At 36.7% G+C, this 23,312-nt stretch overlaps 2 protein-coding genes across 3 annotated transcripts in view; one reads left to right on the top strand and one right to left on the bottom strand.

The window, feature by feature from the left end:
* SLC30A4 (solute carrier family 30 member 4) overlaps positions 1-17,006 on the top strand; it is a 19,691-nt gene extending 2,685 nt beyond the window's left edge. Inside the window, exons 2-7 of the mRNA XM_085303437.1 lie at positions 2,999-3,145; positions 9,589-9,742; positions 9,965-10,172; positions 10,450-10,555; positions 13,824-13,958; positions 14,625-17,006. Coding sequence (XP_085159563.1) covers positions 2,999-3,145; positions 9,589-9,742; positions 9,965-10,172; positions 10,450-10,555; positions 13,824-13,958; positions 14,625-14,779 — 905 coding nt within the window. The 3' untranslated portion in view covers positions 14,780-17,006. The remainder of the gene's footprint in view (positions 1-2,998; positions 3,146-9,588; positions 9,743-9,964; positions 10,173-10,449; positions 10,556-13,823; positions 13,959-14,624) is intronic.
* BLOC1S6 (biogenesis of lysosomal organelles complex 1 subunit 6) overlaps positions 1-23,312 on the bottom strand; it is a 39,711-nt gene that overhangs the window by 13,795 nt on the left and 2,604 nt on the right. Inside the window, exons 3-5 of one of the 2 annotated variants that reach the window (XM_085303439.1) lie at positions 8,488-8,558; positions 7,171-7,241; positions 3,909-5,821 (exon numbers count right to left, since the gene is read on the bottom strand). In XM_085303439.1, coding sequence (XP_085159565.1) covers positions 5,638-5,821; positions 7,171-7,241; positions 8,488-8,558 — 326 coding nt within the window. In that variant the 3' untranslated portion in view covers positions 3,909-5,637. Of the gene's footprint in view, positions 1-3,908; positions 5,822-7,170; positions 7,242-8,487; positions 8,559-23,312 lie in introns of those variants that run through there. The other variant, XM_085303438.1, reaches the window with a different exon arrangement.

Genomic DNA, 23,312 nt, shown 5'->3' with positions numbered 1-23,312 from the left:
TTTTGTTCTAGCTGAGATTTTGGTTCAGCATGAACTCAGGCGAATTTGATAATGGATGTAGCATCTTATGTCAAGTGTAGAGATCCTTTATCCTAAGAATGGTTTTATCTGACTGTATTCACATCAGAGTCCTGATATATGCTGAATTTAATCCATCTGAAGGATGACTGAATCCATCTATGGGATTACTGAATAGTATTCCTGAGCTCTTCACAACTTGATGCTGAAGTCACTGAGACTGTATCTTTGGAGGTTTCTGATTTGGTTCACAGTATTGTACACCCTCTGTAGCTAATATAAGGATGGCACTAGAAATGTGTTGAGAGTAAATCTTTTTTCTTATGAGTGTTGTATCATCATTGCTTCTCACTTAGCCAGGAAAAGCTTGCAAGCTTAGGTCAGGGTGATTGATTTGTCTGTACAAAGCATTAGTACTGTAGTATGGACTCGCAGTCATCAGGTCTATGTATGCTATTAGCATCCCTCTGTCATTATTTGGGCACTGAGGCATAAAGCATTAAGGCTCAGATCCACAATGTATTTGTGCATCCAACTTCCACAGAAAATAAATGGGAACTAACTCTCTAAATACTTTTATGGATCTTGACCTGAATGACTTGTCCTAGGACAGGTAATCAGTAGCAAAACAAGTAAAGATGGAGCCTTCAAGTTGTGGGTCAGTGCCCTACCTGTTTAATTCATTCTACTCCAACCCTGTGTTGTATTTCGTCCCATTGGTTTCAAATTTTGGAACATCTGGAATAAATCTATGGCTCAGGTATTTGGGAAAATTTGTTTGATCATGTAGGACATTTTAACTGACTTGTATGATTCTTGACAGATTTGAGTTTCTGACGAAAAGGCCRAAGACCCTATCAGACAGTTACATTCTTCAGTAAAACCCTTTCTGCTATCTGTTACTGATGTCAAGGTGAAGGAAACTTTGCTTCAATAACCAAGCTTTGTGAAATCTTGACTGGCATATTTTTTCCAAAGTACAGCCAAGCTCATTAACCTAGTCCACTTCAGTGCTTGTTGATAAATTTGATAAACAGTCAGTGTAAAAGATAAGATAACAACTTAGACTTTATTGGAACATTTTGCATCAAGAATGAAAAACATGCCGCGTATCTTGGTTAGCTTTTCTGACTGGGGTTTTGATGTGTTCAGATATGTTTAGAGATTCCTAATTGATCATCCGGGATGAGGACTGTTGTCCTCCTTTAAGGGTCAGTGGAAATGGTGCTGAGCCGTTGGGCCTTCTATTTGTAAGGGTTGTAGATGTCTGTGTTTTTTTGTTTTTTTTTTTTTCTCAAGCTGCCAAGAAATTGAGAACCTTCACTTTCCAAATTTATTAATCTTAGTGTTGTTTTCTTAAGCTTCATTGCATTAAAATTAGCTGCAGTATTTGAATTCTCTCTTTATATTTTTATTTTTAAAGATACGTAAAAGAGAAACTGGCTGAAATGAAATTGATTCATCTTGGACTGAATCAATTCAGATTTTAATATATGTGGGTTAACAAGCATTCTTTAAATGATCATACACTTAAACTACTGAACTGAATGTCCTTAGACATGAATTATTTCTTCTGTATTGATTATAAAACAGAAATTTCTCATTTCTAAGTCATTTTTTTAATTATGCAAGAATACAAATTAATTCAGAAAGGAAAGGTATAACTTATTTTATTCAAAAAGCTGCTGAATTGCTAAAGCTTAAACTTCAGCTCATTATCCGTGAGCTGTGATGGCCTTTGGAAAATTTCAGCCTCAGAGGAATTTGAGTAGAAAGTTATGAATGCTAAAGAAAGGGAATGGAGGAAGGGAGCTAGGTTGGAATAAGGTGCTCTGTCTTCAATAGTTAGGGAGAGTACCACTACAATATGCAGCCATGCTCTTTGTATTTGGGTGGGGAGGAGAGTGTAGCTCTATCTGCAGGTGTGCGTATAGAGACAGGCAGACAGACTCCCACTCRTAAAAGGGAACTCTGAAGTTCCTTTTTCTGTTCCTCATGGCTTACCTCTGATTTTTCAGTAAGACATTTTTAATTGTATACAAAGATATCTCTGGCCTGAAATATTAGTTGGAGCCTGAAGCCTGCCAAATGGCACGCCAGCTGCATGCTCTGCTCAGTAGAACCTACAGGTTCAATGACAGTCTCAAGGTGAAAAGAGAAACTAAGCCATTGTGGAACTGATACTAAAGATGTAATCCTTCCTGAGAAAATGGGCTTACCTTCACACATATGGAAGACAACACAGCCTGTCCTTGATTCCCCATTTGGATAAGGGATTTTTAAGAGAGGGGCACATTGTTGAGATCCCTCTCGCCCATCCAATAGTAACATTGACGATTGAATCAGAATGAAAATTTTAACTTTTGATCTGAGGTTATTTGTCTCTAGGCAGCTCATAATTATGAGAAAAAGTATGGTAATAAATAACAAAGAAAGAAGCCGTGCAAGTGAAAGTTATTGTCTCCAATATATAGTAGCAGAAGTTGTACACCTCTGCTAAGACAGGTAATAATGAAACTTAAAAGATAGTGTAGTAAAAATAAAAGAGAGGGCAGGGTGAATTTCTTTGCTGTTGAGTCACTGGATCTCTGTCTATGTTTCATAGTGTCAAAAGATTTAACAGCCATAGTTTCATGGAAGGATCTGCTGATTAAACACATGCACTATACAGAGAAAAGATATTAAACTATTTGAGGCCTGAGCTTGCAAACCTTATGAAACAGGTAATCTCAGTGGGAATTACAGGACTGAATCCCTGTTACTTTAACAGAGGGCACACTTCACTGCATTTGTAATTATGGTAGGTTTAAATTACAGCATCGCATGTTGACTGCAAGGGGAAAAAGTATCTGTTCAGTGTTGTAAGAATACTCCCATGTGCTTAATGCAGTGTTTTAAAAACAAGCAACTGTAAACTGCCACGAGTATACTATCCAGAATCATTAGTCTCATGTCCTGACTTTTCCAAATTTGTTTTCAGGTGGATATGTTGCTAACAGTCTAGCAATTATGACAGATGCACTTCATATGTTAACTGACCTTAGTGGAATTATTTTGACCCTGCTTGCTCTCTGGCTGTCTGCAAAGTCTCCCACAAAGAGGTTCACCTTTGGATTTCATCGCTTAGGTATGTAGGTACCAGCTTTTACTATTAACACTGTATTTTAGGCAACAGCGGTAAAGAAAATCAAATTCTACAGAAATAAATACTAGAAAGTAGTAGCAAATCTGAAAATAGCTTTATGTTTAGGATCCTAACTCTGGTGTCTTTTTGCTTCTTTGGCCATTGTGGTTGGGAGAGATCTGCTGTATACTAGAGCTCAGATGTGCGCTTGTTTCTGTCTAACCTTGCCTGAGCTCTACCAAGTATGGCTAAAATTAAAGGTGGCTAGTTATGGTGCAATATCTGGCCTGGCCTCTCCACAAGTTTTGGTCATAGCTCCTTTTGATAGAGAGTATCATACTGGTGACTTTCTGGTCATCAATTTTTTTTTTTTTATTTTTAAATCTCTGTCAGAAGTCAAGTTTGATGGCAAGGTTTCACTCACTGTGAGCAGAATTAGCCTCTCAGTCTCTGTGGAACTAGGATTTATCAAATTCACAGTTATGTTCTGAATTTCTGAAGTTTGATTTTCCTTCTTAAAGAGGAAGTGTTTTTGATTATTGGGATATACAGTATACAGCCATGCTTCTCAACCCATCCATAGTTATTGGGGCGGTTACAGCAGGTCAGGCTGTTGTGCAACTTTGGAACTGAGCAAAACAGGGTACATTCAGTGGTCACTCACTGCTGTATCACTGTTCCTGCTTCTGTGACAGTTACCACTGAGAAGTCTGTCGCAGCAGAAGTGGTACATGTCAGTCCAAAACAGTTTGTCAGCAGCGGGTCTGATTTATGAAATCCCATTGATTTCATTGCTACTGATTATGGCACTGGAAAAAGCTTCTATACAGCATTACTAATGACATCTTAATCCAGAGCTAAAAAGTTCTGTAGAGTGTAGCATCATAGCATAGCTCTGGTCTGCAAGAAGTCTCTTAAGTTAGTACCTGTTGCACTCCCAGAAACACACAGACATCAGTGATCAAAACATCCTGTGGTATGTGATACAGTAAGTTACTTTACTTTGTCTGTAAAACAAGTATAAACAGTATTATGAGTTAAACTTTGGAAGGGTACTTTCAGGATTCATTACTTCACAGCTGCAAATACAAGATGATAAAGGATGCTTTCATGTAACTGATAACTGTATCAGGAAATAATAATAATAATAATTCAACTTTCATACTTCATGAAATAGATCCATTTTTAGCATCACCGCTTGCTACCTCTGCTCTATATGTTCTATAATATACATTTTTCAAAGAATTTCAGTCTTGTGTAGTCAGTATATGCAGTTCTTTCTTTGGCTGCTAGAACAGCAATAGAATTCAACAGTTCCATCACTTCTAGTCATATGTCATCAGTTAGTCACTAATGCATGAATGCATAACTCTGTACACTAGCAAAGATCTTTGAGGCTTTAGCACAAATGGATTAACAATGCCAGCATTTCCCATTACAAACTTTTCTTTCAAGAAGTTTTAATTTTGTGGTAAGAGTTCCCCCTAATACTGAAACCTGACCTTGGAAGTATGCCCTTGGCATTTGCTCATATTCTGCACAAGGATGTTTGGTAGTATTTAGACATTGTACGTCATCTTAGCTTCATTTAAAAATAATTTTAGAGTACTTTATATGTCTTTATAACCTTTTTAAAACCAATTAGTATGTGGAATGAACATGCTATGGTTGAAATTAAAACAGGAAGCTTGAGCAATTAATCTTAGGAAAAATATGACATACTTGTATTTAACCGTCAAAATCTTACTCAGTTATGGAAAAAATCACTTCCTAGAGACCCATCCTGCATGAAAACCCCAAAACCTAGATCTAGGCTTTGCATGTACTGAAGATGGCCTGGTTCAGATTCAGAATGACTGAACAGTCTCCTAAAGCCACATTTGTGAGGGTTATTTGCCTGATTGGAACATTATGGCTTGAGGGCCCAGTTTTACACCTCGATGAATGCTGGCAACAGAACAAAGCTGCTTTTATGCTGTATCTTTGCTGTAGCATGTTTTCCCAAATATTCTATATTGTAAGAAGCCTGTCAGCAAATAGTATGAGCTCAACAATAGCTTAAATCTAATGAGATACATTAGAACATAGCAGAATGTTAAAGACTGAGCATCTGTCACAGAAAAACTTGGAACATTTGTTCAAAGCTGGGAATATGTACAAGAACTGTCTCATGGCTGACCTGCTTTGCATTAAATTTTAAGATAACCTGTACACATAGTAAGCACGAAAACTGTAAAATGAACAATGTTTCTAGTGCTTATTACCACTTTTGTTTGCAGAACCATGAATTTTCAAACTGGTTTCTGTAACCATGTGCATGGTAAAAACAAGACATCAAATCTACTGGTTATCTGATCAAATGTAGAACAAAATTAGCACTACTTTCATCTGTTTGAATTCTCTTTGCATACATAAAGTGTATGGTCCATCTGTGGTTGTACTGCCTTTTCAGTGGTAAAAAGGAAGCTGACAGATTCAGGAATAGGTTAGAAAAGTTAAGATGAAATAATGGAAATTGCAGTCTTGCAGTCAGTGCAACAATACAGCCCTGAAAAGGGCTGTATTGTATACATTGTTGAAGTCATAAATAGTGTTGTTTCACCAAGTGGAGATGTCTCCTTTTCAGCAAGACGTAGAGCAGATCTAACCACAGATACAGAATCTGGCATCTTTCCATTCCTGCAGAGACAATGTTAGTAATGACAGACTTTGCACAGTTAATTTCAAAAGAAGTGAAAGATCTCAGCACAAATCTACAATGCCAACATGACAATGACTTTGTGAAAGCTACTGCAAGGAAAATAGTGGTTTCCACTACAGAAAACATGGTTTTAGATTTAAAAATTACAATATATTATTTCTTTGGTGCTAATGTGCTATGAATTCACAAATTAAAAAAAGAATGCTAGAAAAACTTTAAAAAAATTATCTTAACGAAGCTTTATAAAGCATGCCACTGCTTGCATGGATGATTCCATTTCGTATTGTTCTGAAATCATCTGAGATTGTGACAGTTGCTTTTCAGAGCTTTGTTACTGCCTGGCAATGCTGGTACTCATCCAGGCATTAACACATCACCAAACAACTGAATGTGTTGGCATGCGTTTCTCCTCCCATAATGATGTTAAAAATGCAGCCTATGGATCAAGTGATTTTGGTGATATTAAGATAATTATTATAGCTGCATGTTCTTTTCTAATATTCAGTAAATAAAAAGGAGACAATACTTTTCTGGAAATTACACCTTCTGCATTAATCAAAGCTATATGATACAGTGACAGATTCAGAACAGAGATAACTGAGGCAGTTCTCAGATAAACAGTCGCAGAGCTATAGTATAGCTAAGAGTCAAATTTTGCTATTGCTGTGGAATAAATCAGGACAGAGTACAGAGAAAGGATGAACAACAGTTATAATTCAAAGCAAAATTAATTTCATCTCTGATCGCTGAATTCACACAGGGAGGCTAAGATCCCAATGACCTGACAAGTGACACTAATGAGCATTACAAATAATGATTAGAAATTCTCAGTCCTGGCTGCAGATTTGCATGCAATACAATGGAGCTAGCATTAAGGTCTTCCCAGTGCTGCTTTTTTCTAAGATCCTGTATTAACTTGCTTATAACTGAAACAGTCTTTTTAACTGTTTGGGCCGGAGTTTTCCCTGTCAGGTGTCATGGCTTCATCTGATTTTTCTTTCTTTCTTTTCTTTTTAATTTTTTATTTTTATTTAAACTGCAACAGATCAATCATTTCAGAATATGAAGCTAGATGGAAAGATACGTTTTTGTTAAAAGTAGTCTAGTGACCTATTCAAAAAGCTCTAATACCCGTATGCTTTACAGCAGCCCATAGAGGAGTGGGCAAAAGAAGAAAGCTGTAACAGGAGTGTGTCTTTTGTCTTCCCATAAAAATTTGACTGCATGTTGTCAGATTGCCGTTTTGGTACATAACGGTTTGCATATGCCCAGCAGAAACTTGTGAATAAGACGCTCCTATGGTAGAACATTACAGACAGCTTCTTACCCTGTCCCAGGATTCAGACAAAGTGGACAAGGGTGCTTATCTGTGTGAGCACAGTGGACTGGGAGGAACATCTGGGAAAGAGCAGAAACTGACATGGAGCTTATTTGTATATATGTGTGTGTATGTGTGTATATGTACATAACGTACATATATTTATATAAATAAAAAGCTGGAAATAGGAACTTGCAGGGTGTGGGGTGAAATGAAACAAAAGGAGACGCTCGGGGAGAGGTTGGAGAACCCCAGCTTTCCTGGTTCCTAGGCTGATGTGCCAGGAATTTAGGTGGTATTTCCTACCTTAGAATGAGAGATATTTTGAAATATTTTAGGTTCAAGCAACTTGCTTCTCCTAATKAAATTTTATTTCATCGGAAAATTTATTGCACATACTCAAAAGATAGAAAATATGAAATGTTACCTCATGTAAGCTTCATTTATCCCTTGTACCTATACACTGTGATAATTTAGTTGTATGATCCTTCAGTGTTTTTTTTTTTGGAGAGGCTTTAATGCTATTTTTTAACAATGCTTTTTTTTTTGTTTCTTATTGATAAGGGATATTCTGATATAGTGCCTACCCAAAGAAAGGGAACCATGAGTGATTAACAGTCAAAAAATATGTAAGAGTGCCTTTATAAGCAAGACTACTGTATGTTTTGAAGCAGCAGTTCCTTTCAATAATACCTAGCCTTACCAGAGACAAATTTTCTTTCTACCTCACAAGTTTATAGTTTAAGGAAGACAATTTTTATCTGTGTTGTAAAACCACCTTACACACAGAACGTGAACAGTTTAGCAGAACAGGAATTCTCTACAAAATAAACCACCACCCTCTACCTCTCTTCAGGAGGAAGATGCATTAGTGTCTGTGAAGCACGCTCATATTGGAAGCAGCCACTCCACAGCATGGGGATGTGGGAAGAGCCTTCCTCTTTGCATCTGTTACTTATAACTTAGCATGGTAATACTTCAGCATGGGACAGAGTAGTTTAATCATGGGGTTTAGATGGAGGAGAACTGTCCCCTTCAAAAACAGCTTTGAAGAGCTTTGGGTTTCTTTGTTGTCTGTAAAACTGTCCTATGTGGAGCCCATCTACTCATACAGATTATATAGTGAGCAATTTTGTGTGAAGTGGAAATCCTTGAAGCGTGGAGAACTGTGCCTGTCACTAATTTATGTGCTACACCACTTTGGTGATCTTCACAACGTTCCTGAGGCCTGATGACTCTGCACTGCTCACATTCTGTGTTAGTGGGTCACAGTTTCACACGCTTGCCAGTATAAAATGACACCATAACCATAAACAGTGTTCCTACCTTGGCTCTGGATCCTGCTTCCTGCTCCTCTACTGCTGCGTTCTTTATGCTATAATCAGCACAAGTGGACCCTAAAGGAGAATAAATTATTTTTGTAGGATTTTAAGATAGTAGCTTTGACTATAGCATATTGGTTCTCTGAGCCAGTTCCAGGGGCATTGTGCTGGCACAGGTAGGGTGTGCAGAGTGGGAACAAACAGCAGGGAAAAGGGGGACAATACTTCCTTCAGTAGCAGTGCCAGCTTAAAGTGTTTTTCAACATACAGCCCCATTTAGCTCACATCAGAACAGCAGGAGCCTTCGGGGGAGTTATAACCACTTTTCAGAGATACAAAAGGCTGCTGGAGGTACAGGGCACTGAGGTATCAGTTTTTATTTACTGTCTAATTTTCTTTTTATTTAGATGTAAAAATTACTAAAACAAAAATCCTAATCTTAACAATATTCTTTATAAAAAATACAAACATTTGGTAGCCATCAGATAACATTCAAAGAGCATATTAGAGCAATACAGAGACTAATACTAAGCGATGATTCCTAGCTGAAATGTACAATAAATGTGTATGAATGCATTGTCAAGAGTCTAAGTATTAATACTGTGTGATGAGTTTGTTCAGTGCATTAATCTTTTTATAACTTTTTCTCCATTCTAAACAGTAAAGAATACCTAAAAATCATCTCTGTATCCAGCTTAATACTGTGGACATTTGAAATGAAACTTTCTCTGGTTTGTAGGTGGGCTGGTGATGTTTCAGATGCCCTATCTTCCTTTCCCCTGGACAGGACTTTGTGACTTCTCAGGCAAAAGTTCCAGGTAGTCTGATGAAGTCAGTCATTGTCTGTGCAGAAATTTTAGTTTAATCAGGGAAAAATCTTATGAAGGATAAACTGACAGAAAAGTGTGAAGTAGCTGATTAGCATGAACTACTCCATTTGTTAATCCTAGTTTCTAAATCTGAATTACTGCACAACTTATTAGTGTTATGATAAGCATAAAATAGTGTTAAAATAATTAAGGCTCTGTCCACATTATAAATATTTTTTAATAGGAAATAGATCTGAGACTCATTTTTGTAATGCCATTTCCTTTTCTGTTTGCAGAAGTATTATCAGCCGTCATTAGTGTATTGCTGGTGTATATACTTATGGCATTCCTCTTGTATGAAGCTGTTCAAAGAACTATCCATATGGACTATGAAATAAATGGCGATATCATGCTGATTACAGCAGCTGTTGGTGTTGCAGTTAACTTAATGTAAGATCTCTCTCCATTAATACTCGTACACTGTACTAATTTATTAATTAGTCCTGTAACTTCCTCATTGGATGGCATTTTTTGGACCTCTTCATTTCCCTTATTTTATGAGAATTACATTGAACATTGTACTTTCTCCATTCTTTTTTATATGTATTTATATATAAAAAAAAAGAACCCTGAAACCTGCTTCTTGGAGTGTTTTTCTTCTTTCATTTTCAGAATGGGGTTTTTACTGAATCAGTCTGGCCACCTTCACTCCCATTCACACCCTCACTCTCATGTTCCTCAGTTGAACTCTCCTAACACAGCCCACAGCAGTAGCCATGGACACAGCAGCCTAGCAGTGAGAGCAGCATTTGTACATGCTCTTGGGGACTTGGTACAAAGTATTGGTGTTCTTGTAGCTGCATACATCATACGCTTCAAGGTAAGGAATGGCTAGTCTTTGAGGGAGGGTGGAATTTTGTAAACTCCAATGATTAAATTAAAGAGAGACTTGTAAGCTATAAAAATTTCTATAGTATTTTGTGACATTCTGTTACAAGCTTTGTAATTCACTCAAGATAAGTGAAAACTATCTCTCTCTTACGCATTTTGTAACTATTTAAACAAAAATTCGTAAGAAATAAAAGTGCGTATTTTGAGTCACATCTAAAGGAACGTATTTTCATACATCCTTTAACAATTTGGGACTTCCCTTGCAGCCAGAATACAAGATTGCTGATCCTATATGTACTTATGTATTCTCCATACTGGTGGTTTTGACAACAGTCCGAATTCTGTGTGACACAGGAGTCATTATTCTGGAAGGTAAGATCTGTGTACAATCTGCAGTACTACATGTCAAATACCAGTGAGAAATNTTTTTTACATGATCACCACCTCTAACAATGTGGGTTGTGTCTAGAGAATTTGTTAATCCTGCTGCTGCTACAGTCTTTGAGTTCTTGATCTAAGTTGCAGCAGCCTTTATGCTGCTTTGACCTTTGCCAGAATGGCATGAATCCTAGCTCTGCTCACAGGTAACTCAGAATCCAGAGAGGGTAAAAGTGAAAAGTACAGAACTTTCTCATGTCTCTGCAATGGACATGAGCTGGATTAAGTGAACCTTTGCCCAGGTTCAATTCTGTATTTTCACTTTAACTTGTATGTAAAGTGAATGTGAATGCATGTAAAAGGAGACAGCAAATCTAGGCCAAATGGCTGCACAAGTGGTTCATGCCTGTCCTGCTTTCACCTTTTCTGCAGCTCCTGCTGTATCGCTTGTGTAGTTTCTGTAGTAGCAGCAGTAGAAGCATAAGTCAAGAATGGTGTAAAACGAGAGGTGGGGAGAATGCTGAATGTAAGCTGAATAATCCTATCCCTTGTGGAGATTTAGTCAGACAGAAAAATGCCAGCAACATTCTTTGTGTTATTGTAACTAGCAAGACCACTATTTCAGTTTAATCTAGTACTTTCAACTAACGAAAGTGTTAGTGCCTTTCTTGTCATTTAGGAAGAACAACTGAGGAAGTTCACTCAGAAGACAAAAAATGGTAAAATGTGCTTAAGAAATCTCAATTAGTTCCAAGGCAGCAACTGAGATTTAGCCAAAGAAAACAGATATGACGAACTAACAGTGTATAAAATTCAACATGTTTGAGTTGTAGATGTTTGCATAGGCATCCTGATTGTCAAAAAATGTCTGAATTAATGATTTTATTACAAGTGATGAAAGGTAGTTTTCATGTTCGCTGAGATACTTTACTAACTCAATTTCAGAAACTCCAGAAAACAGACATGTATTTATACTGGAGACTACTGCTAAAAATCAGAGACTTTGGGGTTACGTCAGCTTTCAGTATTAATTTTAACAAAGTTTCACCATTACACTAGGAATGCTAAACTTCAAATTCATATGATTATCAAATACAAGTAGTGAGATTCTAGTTTCTAATACAGCTTTAGAACCCAGCATGGCAGTCTAGCCAACAGCATGATGCAAGCTGTAGAAATAATACCAGGCAATTAGCTAGTTACTTAGCAGCTAAATAATTTTTCTATTAGTCTTTACTAAAGGGGAATTTTTGCATTTAATATGAGAGAATCCTAGACATTGAACTTTCAGAAGATTTGGTATTGGAACAAACAGATCATTTAAATCACAGTAAAGCACCAGGTCTAGAGAAGAGTTATACAAGAATTCTGAAGAAATTTGAGAAGCAAATGGCTGAATACCTCACAATATATATAAATAAAACTACAAAGCTGGAAGATAAGCTATGATAGAAACAAAACTATCCAGAGTATACAGAAGCTTGAATTTTTCCAACATATTTGTACTGCTTTTTGAGCCAGTGTTGATCACCTCAGATTTTGATTCTGCTCTTAGTGCAACAAAAGGGTGGAGAAGGGAAGCTACAGAGTTGCTGTAGCTGCTGAAAATAAGACAGCCAGAAGGGCTTTACAAATTATTGATTTGTAAAGATGCAGCCCTATTAGACAGTTATATGCATTGACCACTGCAGACGGATTATCACAATCACTTGAAGAGGTACCAGTTACCTTAAAAAAGAAGTGTCATGAGACAGCAAGAGACAGACTATATCGTTTTCAGATTCTGACTTTAGTTTTCGATGATCACACATAATGGAGTGTGCATTCTTTTGTTGTCCCAAAACTGGGTTCTCTTACCTGGTGTGCAAGCAACCAATAGACACACAGCCTCAAGATACTGTTTGAGTTCTGCACAGAGATAGGTACTAGGTGGTAGATCCATAAAGCTAGCACACCTTCTTGTTCTTTATTTATACAAACTTTTCAGGGAGTACTTTATACAAATTTTTCTATTGGTTACAATTTCATTACATCATGTATTCACTCTGTGCTTGCACTTTAACATTCCTGTTAATAGCATAGAAGGCGGTGGTAACATCATTATCATGCCATTTCCATCTCATTATTCATTTAGGAGTGTGTAGTATAATATGTTAATAAGCCTTAATGAACCTAAGGTTACTCTGGGTTTTGTCTTGTCTACCCCTCTACCCACATTCTTCAAAGTGTTGTGGTTTCATCAAGGTTATTCAGCTGGAGCTGGTTGTCCTTCGCAATACTGTTTTACAGTGTCCTCTCCCCCTTACCCTTGAGTCTTGTTAACTATTTGTAGGTTTTTTCACAGCATTACTCGAACACTTTGAAGGAAATCCTCATGGGAAACAGACTTGCAATGAGAAGAAATTGGCTGTACAGTGGACCATCAGATACTGTTTAGCTTTTAGAATAAATAATAATTTAAGATAACCTTTCAAAATAAACATTTTAATTGTTTTTAGTAGTATTTTTAAAATAAAATTTTCCTTTGGAAAAAATACTATTTCAGCTTGTTCAAGCATTCTAAAAAATTCTATTTCAGTATATCCGATTTGGGCTTAGAAAATATTTATTTCCATAAAACCTTTCAACAATTTGGCTTTCAATTCTGATTCAGAGCTGAAACCAATGCAGAACAGCAAATCTTCCCCACATGTATATTTTTGACAAGTTCTAGTAACAGAACAAAGAGCTTTTAGGATTAGAAAATGTATTACATGAATAATATTCCTAGTTGCATTACCTAGTCTAAACATTTAAAAGTGATGGTTATTTGTGCTTCAAGTCATTAACCAACAACTAATTTTTGACGTTTGGAAGAAATGTTATTTAGGCATTTTGATATGTAATTATACTTCCCTTTGAAGAGTCTGGTCTAAGCAGTTACTAGTATTTAGGTGTTGCACTGAAGTTGTGTCTATAGATGTACACTGAGCCAAATGATCTGACATTGGCTACTGCCAGTGACAGGATTCTGGACTGGACAAATGGATTTCTGAGACAGCAGTACAATTCCAGTACAAGTTCTGTATCCACGCTGAATTTATTCAGTATGCCAGTTTGTGTATTCTTCTCCATTGATAATTTGGAAGTTACTAATCACTTCAAATTCAACACAAACTATAAACTCTCTTGACTTTTGAGCTCTGCCATGACATCTTATTTTGAAGGCCAGTGAGTGTTTGCAGAAAATAGAGTTAACTTTACCTCTTATTTGGTATCACAGGAGTTCCAAGGCATTTGAATGTGGATCGTATTAAGGAAGACTTGATGAAAATTGAAGATGTTTATTCTATAGAAGATTTAAATATCTGGTCTCTCACTGCAGGAAAAACAACTGCCATAGTTCACTTGCAATTAGGTAAGATGGTGCATAACATAATTCCAGATTAAGTCCAAATATAGGAAAAAAAACTCTTGACTTTCTCTTCATATTATCACTAAGTAAATTCAGGAAGCATCATCATGGGAAAAAAAAATCTACTAACTTTGCTTTTGTACAGCAAGGCATAGAACCCCTCATTTGATAAGGACAAAGTTTAAGTGGAAATTGTGCAAGGAGAAAATGCATTCATACTGAAACATTCGGTATGGATTCTTTGAGTGGAAAAAAGTATTTCTCTTCAGAAATTCCTTACATTGTGTAGGGAAAGATACAGCAAAGTTCTGAACTAGTATGTGGAACAATCTGAAAATTAACACTGTGTTTTGTCAAAACGTGGTGGTTTACACATCTCATGCAGTGCGTGAATATTAATTCTTAGTAAGAAAGTTTGATTGTTTTTGATCTACCAGATCCACAGTTCTAACAAGATACAGTTCTAATGATGGAATGTAGGCCTAAAGGTGTAAAATAATATATGTAGTACATATCGGCCATAGTACAGTATTAAATTGATAAATACCATCAGTGTGAACAAAGATTATTCCAGTTGGTAAGACTGCGTGATAGATACAAGAACAGCAGGATTGTCAAGCTTCTTGAGGAATGAACTGTATTCATTATTTTTTTTTTTGATTTTTCCAGTTCCTGGTAGTTCATCTAAATGGGAGGAAGTTCAGTCTAAGGCCAGACAACTGCTGCTGAACACATTTGGGATGTACAAATGCTCTGTCCAGCTTCAGAGTTACAAACAGGAAATAAGCAAAACCTGTGCAAGTTGTCAGAGTTCCAGTGCCTAATTTCGTATGTTTTGGGAACTGCTGCCTTATTCTTTATCTTGTAGTTAAAGACTGAGAGCAATAAATGCAAAATCAAAATGATCAAATAGAATCCTTAATGTGTTAATTTGTATCATGTAACATGCAGCAGGGAGAACTGGTGCTGCAAAATGTGCAGTAGTTGCCCTACAGAACATGTATTTCACTCTCTCCCTTGTACTGGATTATTCAATTTATTATGATTTTGAGACAAAGTTGTTTGAAGATTGTTGTTTACAGATTGCAACACAGCTCTGCAGATACCTCACAAATTACAGATCAATGTTGTCCTTTGATAACTGTGTACCACGAAGTACCTGCACTCTAAATGGAGCATCAACTGTTCAGTATTTCAATTAAAGTCTCTAATGCTGATCATGCCAGCATTCCATGATCCCTGAATTCACTATACAGTATTTTTGCAATAGTCATTTTCATACAGTATCTTAAACTTTGATGCATACAGTGATAGTTGAATTCTTTTATAGAATTGTCTCTTCAGAAACATTGCAAAACACAAAATTTACGGTACCCAGACCAGAAACTTAGCTTTAATCTGGACATTCAGAGACCCAGACAGGCCAATCCTTGCCCAGGCTTCTGGTGTTTAACTAGAGACACAAAACTGGACCCAAAGTGTTTAAGTGATCGGTTATCTTTAATGTATTTTAGAATAGGCTTCATACCTTAGAAACAGGTATTTATTTTACGAAGTTTTGAGTTGTAAGATGACTTTGTTGTTAATATTCTTGAATGTCTAAAACAACATTTGATTCATATTAAAAGGCCAATTAATTAGCATGCATTCTAATTATAATTAATAAATGTGCTGTAATTGAACATTTTTCATGATTGATTTCCATTGTTAAAACTGAATGATAGAAAGTATGCTTGGTAGGGAGATACCCTCAAATATAATCTGTAGACGTGTAAAATACATAGATCTTCTAGCAGGAAAGTATGGAGCAGAAATTTTAGATGCACAGTATCTCTTCAGTCTTGAATCTCTGACCTTTTTATTTCATCTTTGCTTCAAGCACAGTAGTGGAGATATCCTGCCAGGAGTGCCACTGAAACAGCAGTACCTCACTACTTAGATTTATGAATAAAACAAAACCCAAGAAAGCTCAGTAACCTATTTCATTCCATTTCTACAAGTCAAGGAATCCACGATCCTACGCTGGAAAACAACACTGTAACCACCCTACAGGGGTAGCATTCTCTTGGGCCTTTTCTTACATTGGTAGAGGGAAGAGGCAGTATGAAAAGACTGTTTCCTTATCCTGACAGCTCAGAGTCCACAAAACTGAACTGCTTAGCCTCGCAGCGGAATCCCTGAACGTGAATGTATATGGGAGGATAAAATCTCTTATCTGCCTTTTACTTGCCTGTGATTATTGCCACTAAGATACAATACCTTCAGGCTCAGATTTATGCATGTTTCTGGAGTCGTTTGCATAAGACAAGCCAAGGGCAACAAGAATATGACCTGAAAAGTTCAAAAGACAGACAGAATTTGGTTTCTTACGTCTTGTTTATTCTGTGCTTTGATCTCTGTGAGGAACTTCCACTGATATCAAAAGTAGTTCTGCATTTGGATCAGAAAGGAAAATTTCTGCCCTATAATAGATGCTGTGATATTCAGTTATGAATACTGATCTGATTTATATCTGCATTTAGTAGTAACAAACTTGGCTTGTTTTCTTTCCTTTTTGGATGTATGGATCACATGACAAATTTTCAGAGGTGAAAACTGACAGCACAGTATTAGTTTGGGAAAAGCACACCTAACACTGGATTATGTTTGTATTGGTTCTGACAAGAAATGGGAACACTTTAGTACAGCATGGGAGTACATTCAGCTCAGAGGCAAAGTAGCAGTATACTRGGGAAGTTAATTCTTTAATACAGTGCCACTAAATAAGCCATATCACAGTTTATGAAAAAAGTACATCCCATCCTTATGAACTTCCTGAAAAAAAAGCAACAGGTATTTTGCACATACTGATATTCAAATAGGATTTAAATAAATTGGGGTTTACAGTCAATGTAATTAGAAGTTGAAGTATGGTAGATGTGTATTGTATTTGGAGTTTTTTATTGTAATGATTTATTATACATTTGTTTAATTGAAAAAAAGCAGAAATGTTTTGCTTTGTTGTGGTTTTTATTAAATCAATTAAACTTCACATTGCTATCTTATAAAATATTTATTTGTATTGCCGTCTCTTGTCTTTTTGTCTTGAATCTTGAGTCTCAAAGCAGCTGTTTTTTGAAGTCTTCTTGCTATGAACTCTCAGACTTCACTCAGTTTGGAGACACTGTATTGGATTGGAGAATGGATCATGTCTCAGTCTTCAGGCAGGACAATTTAAGTATTGTTATTTCCCATGCAATAACTGCACTTTAAAAGTACAAAAACTGATATAAAACGAAGTATGGARGAGGAGCAGCCATAAAGCAATTGGCAAAACATTCTTTAAACCCTATATTCATCCTTTGTTGGGGGTGCTTGTGATCAAGCACTATAGACAAACTGCAAGGAGTTCAGAGAAAAGCCACAGAAGATGAGAACCTATGATAAAAGAATCAATGTGTGTATCTCAGGGAGATTCTGAAATGTACGTTCCCTGTTTCAAGGCCTAACTAAACTCAAATGGAAATTTAGATCTGCGTGGTCTAATAAGACTTTTTAAAGTCTTTGTAAATTAGTTGGGGCAAAAGTCTGGCATGTCTATGTTTCATGTAAGAATCCAGTATTCTTCTGAATCTGGTGTTAATCAACATCAAAAGGAAGAGGAATACAATATACACAGTATAATTTCATCACTCCCAATGGTAGAATAAATGAGCACAACAGAAGTATAAAAATATCCAAGTAGAAATTATTAGTACACTTCTATGGAATAGAAATCATCAGGAAGTAACACTGATTTGCAAATAACCCACCTGGAATATACAATCTAATACACACTATAGGTAAGTGCTCTGGAAATGTAAAGGACCTATAAAAAAACATAAGTTATTTTTATGGACACSCCAAGGTCATTTTCAAAAGTAGATTAGAGAAAAGGGGGCTTAGTAACAATCAGGTGCATCTTTCCAAGCAGCTTTTCAGCACATCTAGGTTATTTCTTGTGGCTATCACAAGATCACTTACACACTCTTACATCATTCTTTTCTTCCTGCAAAATCCTTCTCCTTGAAATAAGGAGAAATAATCATTTGTATAACATGATTTCTCTAACAAAGTAGATGTAAGATTTGAACAGGGGTGTCCAAATCTAGTGTCACTGCTTTCCAGAGCCACACTGGGATGATATTGCTGATTGTACAGCTCCCATCCTGTGGGAATTCTGCCTTCTCTAACAATCTACATTGGAAGAAGCTTCCCTATCTTGATCTGTGATTGTCACTCTTCCTTTTCTGAAGCMTAGATACATCTTTGATGACAGCCTACTCACATGAGTCAAAAAAAGCATTTTCATGCAGCGCAAACTGCAAACCCTAGCAACCCACTCTTATATTCTGAAGTGTACTTATCCTAAGAAGAAAATTAACAGAAATCTATTTTATTTTTGGACTAATGCTTTCCTTGCTTAACGCTGAAATATTTTTTAAATTGTATTGACTTTTAATCCTTCCTGTAGCAGAAGCTTTATAATTTAAAATGTTATACTTGTCATACCGGAACCAGGTCTTCAATTATTTTACTACTGTACGTATCTACTGTCTCTTGCAGAATCACTCCTGCTTTGGAAAATGACTAAGAAAAAAAAGTAGGCTGTCATTTAGAAGTAGCTTTCAGACATTTTAAACAAACAATCTAAGGAGTAGTAAGTCCTTTTTCAGGTATTTTGGCAGAAACTCAGGAGGAAGCTGCACTGATGCTACTTCAGTTGCAATGCTTATGTTGAAAATTGAGTTTCCTTGAGTAGGGCTGTAAAGTATTATTTCCTCTACAGRTGCTAAAAGAACGTCATAAATGAGTCATTGGGTAATTAGACTTGATATGTACTGCAGCAGCTTCCCAGCCTCCAAGGAGCTGGTCCATAGCCAGAGAAGCAGCTGCTTTGGGATCTCAAGGGGGCAGGCACAATCCCCTGTAAATACTCAGCTCATTTCCCTCTACTTGCCTGAAAGGGAGCTGCCAAGAGCTTTTTCCTTGCTGGTAGATGAAAGCAGGCTCCAGTGTTCCAGGTGTAAGCACACCTGGCTTAAAAATTGTTTCATCTGGGTTTTGCACTATGCCATGTGCTCTGCTTCTCTCATTTTTGTTTTCTTGTAGTACCGTTTGCCTTCTCCACAGCTTCATCAGTAATGTCCAGTTTGCAACCTGTGCATCTGCTGCTTACAGTCCCTCTGAGCTTCTCATGCAGCGCTGTATGTGAAATACCCCCAAACACTTTGCACGGCCACCCTTCTCCTGTCCTATTCAAATACATGGTCCCCCAAAGCACGTTTCTCCTTTAACCTCTAGGAAAAATCTGGGCATCAAGTTGCAAAGTCACAAGAAGGACCTCATCTGAAGGCCTGTTCGTTTTCTTTCTGCCTTAAAACAAACTTCCTTTTTATTTCCCCATTCTAAATCCAGTTCCTAGTTTCTCTCCATCCTCCTCCTTATTTAATTATAATAACCAGTCCTTTAAAYTCAGATAGAAAAAATACTTTTAAGGAAGCATTTTCATAGTTAAGATGACTGTCTATGTTCGAATCTATTACTCTTTCTTTTTTTACAGATTTCACATGTTCCTTTTTCAAAACTCGCTCTAAGAACAAGTCTGACACAAAATTAAATGGATGCACTATTTCTCCTGAAAGTAAAGCCTCAAACCTTTCCTGAGTTTACCAGAAGGTGGTGCACTAGTCCTAGCTCTAGTAAGAACTGAATCCTGAGTATAGCTACTTCCTCGTATGTCATGGGAATACATTTTGTCTCAAAAAAAGTCTTAATAATAACTAAAATAAGGATTTTTTTTCCTTAAAATTTTTTTTAAGGATAATACACGGGATTTAATTTTATCATGTATATAATAAGGAACAGAGCAAATCTAGCAATGATTTTTAGGATTTAGGATCCTTCTTAAAGATATATAAAAATATAGCCATGCAATACAAAGATGAAATGTCTCCCTTGAGTTCTAATGCAATAAAAAATTCTATGATGGAAATCAATTGTGTCTATGAGTAACTGAAAGGCAATTGAAAAGTATATTCATTAATGTAAACAGCATCATTCATTGTGCAAGCCATTAGATCCTGTGAAAATAGACGTTGTTTCTCTGTGGTGTTGTATTCACGTTTCCAGAACAGTACATGCTTACATGTGAAACATCCTCACCTGTCTTCCTTTTTTGTGAAAGATGTAATTAATATTTTGCATCAAAAATACATATTTAGGGAAAAAATTTTGCTTCCAATTAGGCAGATAAAGTGACAAATACATAACACCACTGGGTTTACACTGCAGTTGCTAGTAAATGTTGTCTTTTGGTCTGGTTGACCAGACACCATTTAGGGAAAATACAGATGACAGCTGAACAGCTCAGAACCGCAACTTCCTTCCAGTAAAGTCTTCTTTCATTTCTTCAAGCTGTTAAGCAATCCTTTATTTTCTAAGCTTCTGCAAAAGACACACACCTTCATGAGGAAACCGAAGTTGCTCAACCAACTGCAAAGATTGGTTGCTTAGTGCTTTGACGTTTGCTTTAAATATAGCCTAAATGGAACAAATTATGATGGCTGTCAGGTCACCTAGCTGCCTGGGGCAAAGGTCACATTGTATCATAGAAAATTTAAAAGAAAATAACACTTTGCATATCAAAAGTTAAAGGGCAATTTACAGGAAGCTGTAAATGAAGATTCATTCTAGTTGTGCTCTCTTGTGAACAGCCACGCAGGATACCGTGCCGCATCTGATACACTAACTGTCTTTGTAAAGCATCAATGAAAGCAGAACATCGTTTCTCCTCCTTCAGTATTATTGCAGTTGATGTTTTGCTGGAGGAAGGCTAGAGGATAGAATTTGTCCTTAATTTTGATGTAGCTGATGTCAGAGGTAGAAAGAAGCAGCCTGAGACACACAGAAGAGGAGTACGTAGCAAAATCAGATCTAACTTTTAGCACACCAAACTAACCGATCACAATGGCTGAGTAAGGTTGTTCATTCTGCAGTGATCCATTTTAAGAGTTCATACTGTGTTGATGATACAAGGTGTGTTTGTGTACAAAAGATGGGGTTGGGAAGGAAACAGATAAAGACAGGCCATGTGGGTATTCCAGGTAGCAACTAGAAAACATTAGACTCCACTACATCAGCATGCAGCCAACTGTGGAACATACTAACATCTCCGACCAAATCATGCTAGTCACAAAGGAAGTCTATGCCAATTTTGTTCAGCGATTGCAGCATTGGTTGATCCATTATGTAGTCCAGCTAGGATGTCTAATAACTGGTTTCACAACCATTTTTCACTTAAGTAAGGTATGTCTTCCCCACCTATCCCATACCACACACATCATTACTGATGCTAACAAAGAAAAAAGAATTAGAGTGGTCCCCCCGACCACCTTCTTTGCTGGGCTGCTATTCATCCTGGTATCTGTTTGATGAAGCAGAAAAAAAAAAGTTCAGAAGTTCAGCTTCTGATTTTTATATCCTGATTACAAACTACTTCAACACATATTCATCTCTATCTACAGTAATAATGTTGTGCTTTAGTATTCCTTATTGAAGAATGTATATGATGTCATTGGTACTGTGAAACAGACAACTGAAGATTTTAAAAGAGCAGGTAGAAAGGTCAAGTACTTTGATTCTTTATTGAATGAATCCACTAATGACTCGGGCAAAAATTTTGCTGAATTAAAACACTGGCCCACAGAGGTGCGTCTACCTTTGTGCTTCGTGCATATCAAGGAATGATTGCTCTTACCACATACAACTCATCAAACAGAAGCTTCCAAATGTCACCCTGTTTTGTGTATTATGAAGGTTTCTTCCTTGAGTCAATAAACATACAAGAACTTAAGCAGAGACATGACCATTTCTTAAATGTTCTGATCTCTCATAGGAGAAAGGCACAATATTTTTAACATATACTGATAAATATGCACCATATGGCTAAGAGTTTGGCAATGAGGCAATGAACAGAACTGCAAGTCATCATAGCTCAAATTTTGTTCTGTATTTCTGCACCTGTGAGTAAGGCAGACACTGCAGTCTTTCAGCCAAATTCTGTCTTCYGACCACAACACACGCTACATCCAAAGCACTTCACAAGTGGAAAAACAAACATAGTAAAAGCAGCATAATGCTATCTTTCACTTAGCTATACAGCTAAGACCCTAGTCAACTCTTACCTAAGTACTCTAGACATCTACAAAGCTATCCAAATGATTACCAAAGGGCAATCTTTTTTTTTTTTTTTTTTTTTTTTTTTGTATAATTCAGGTTTGACTAAGTTATAAGAAAAGTCATAGAGCAGAGAAAGATGCATCATTAAACAAAACAACAGCTTGAATATAAAAACAGCTTTCCTTTTGTTTTGATGAAGTGAATCAGTGATTTATTGCAAGTGCATGACTTTGCTTTTCTTTGGCAAACTGATAAGATTTTCCTGTTACTAACACAGCTTAAAATTAATCTAGCTTTTCTGCACTTACTTCCTTGTTCGTGCAGCAGCACCAGCAGCATTATGTCTGGCAAAGAATGGTATTTTTTAGTTATCTACCTACTGCAAATATATTTGCTTGATTAAAAAAAAAAGACATACAAAGACAATCAAAAATGAAAAAGGCTTGCTAGAAAGGAAAGTTTAAACATATTTATTCACACTGAGCTTTTTAAACTTGTGTGGYTTTTCACCCTCTCAGTTAATCTGGCTGCATCTAAGGTTACCCCTATTCGCTCTCTACACATCACAGGAGGTAGTAATCTCTATTCAAATAAGCCATATCYGGTAATGTATCATATTGATCCTATGTTAATTTTGTAACTAAAAATCCRCATGTTCTAAAACACTAAAATAGAGAGGAATATAAAAACCTCCAGCTTTTCACAAATGTTCTGCTATTAACAACCCAGTGTGATGATAAAGGTTGAAATTTCTTGCTTTCACTTCAAAACATACAGCAATCTTTTCAGAGGATGAAGTTACTTTTGTAAAGCACTCGCACCCACACTCACTAGCAGTCTTCCACTGGCGTGCATGTGGAAACTGATTTCACACGAAATACCATATGAAAGAGTAAAATGATAGAAACTGGCTTGAACACCAAAGCATTCTCAAGAACTGACGCAACTATAAAGTGGGATGATGGGCAGCTCTGCCTTGTGACTGCATCATTTTAACATATGCTTCTTCAGCTTATGACAACTGGATTGCTAGAAACCTTTYGTACTCGTAGTTTATTTTTGGTGCTGTATCCTACTGACTTTTCCTCCTGAATCAGAAGATCCTCASTTTGCAGCCATCTGGTGTCAACAGCATCTATGCAGAACTCCCTTTCACTC

The sequence above is a fragment of the Rhea americana genome, unplaced genomic scaffold (genome assembly GCF_003343005.1).
Source record: "Rhea americana isolate MKP2758 unplaced genomic scaffold, rheAme1 scaffold_2, whole genome shotgun sequence".
Lineage (NCBI taxonomy): Eukaryota > Metazoa > Chordata > Aves > Rheiformes > Rheidae > Rhea > Rhea americana.
This window is presented reverse-complemented; position numbering and strand designations above follow the sequence as displayed.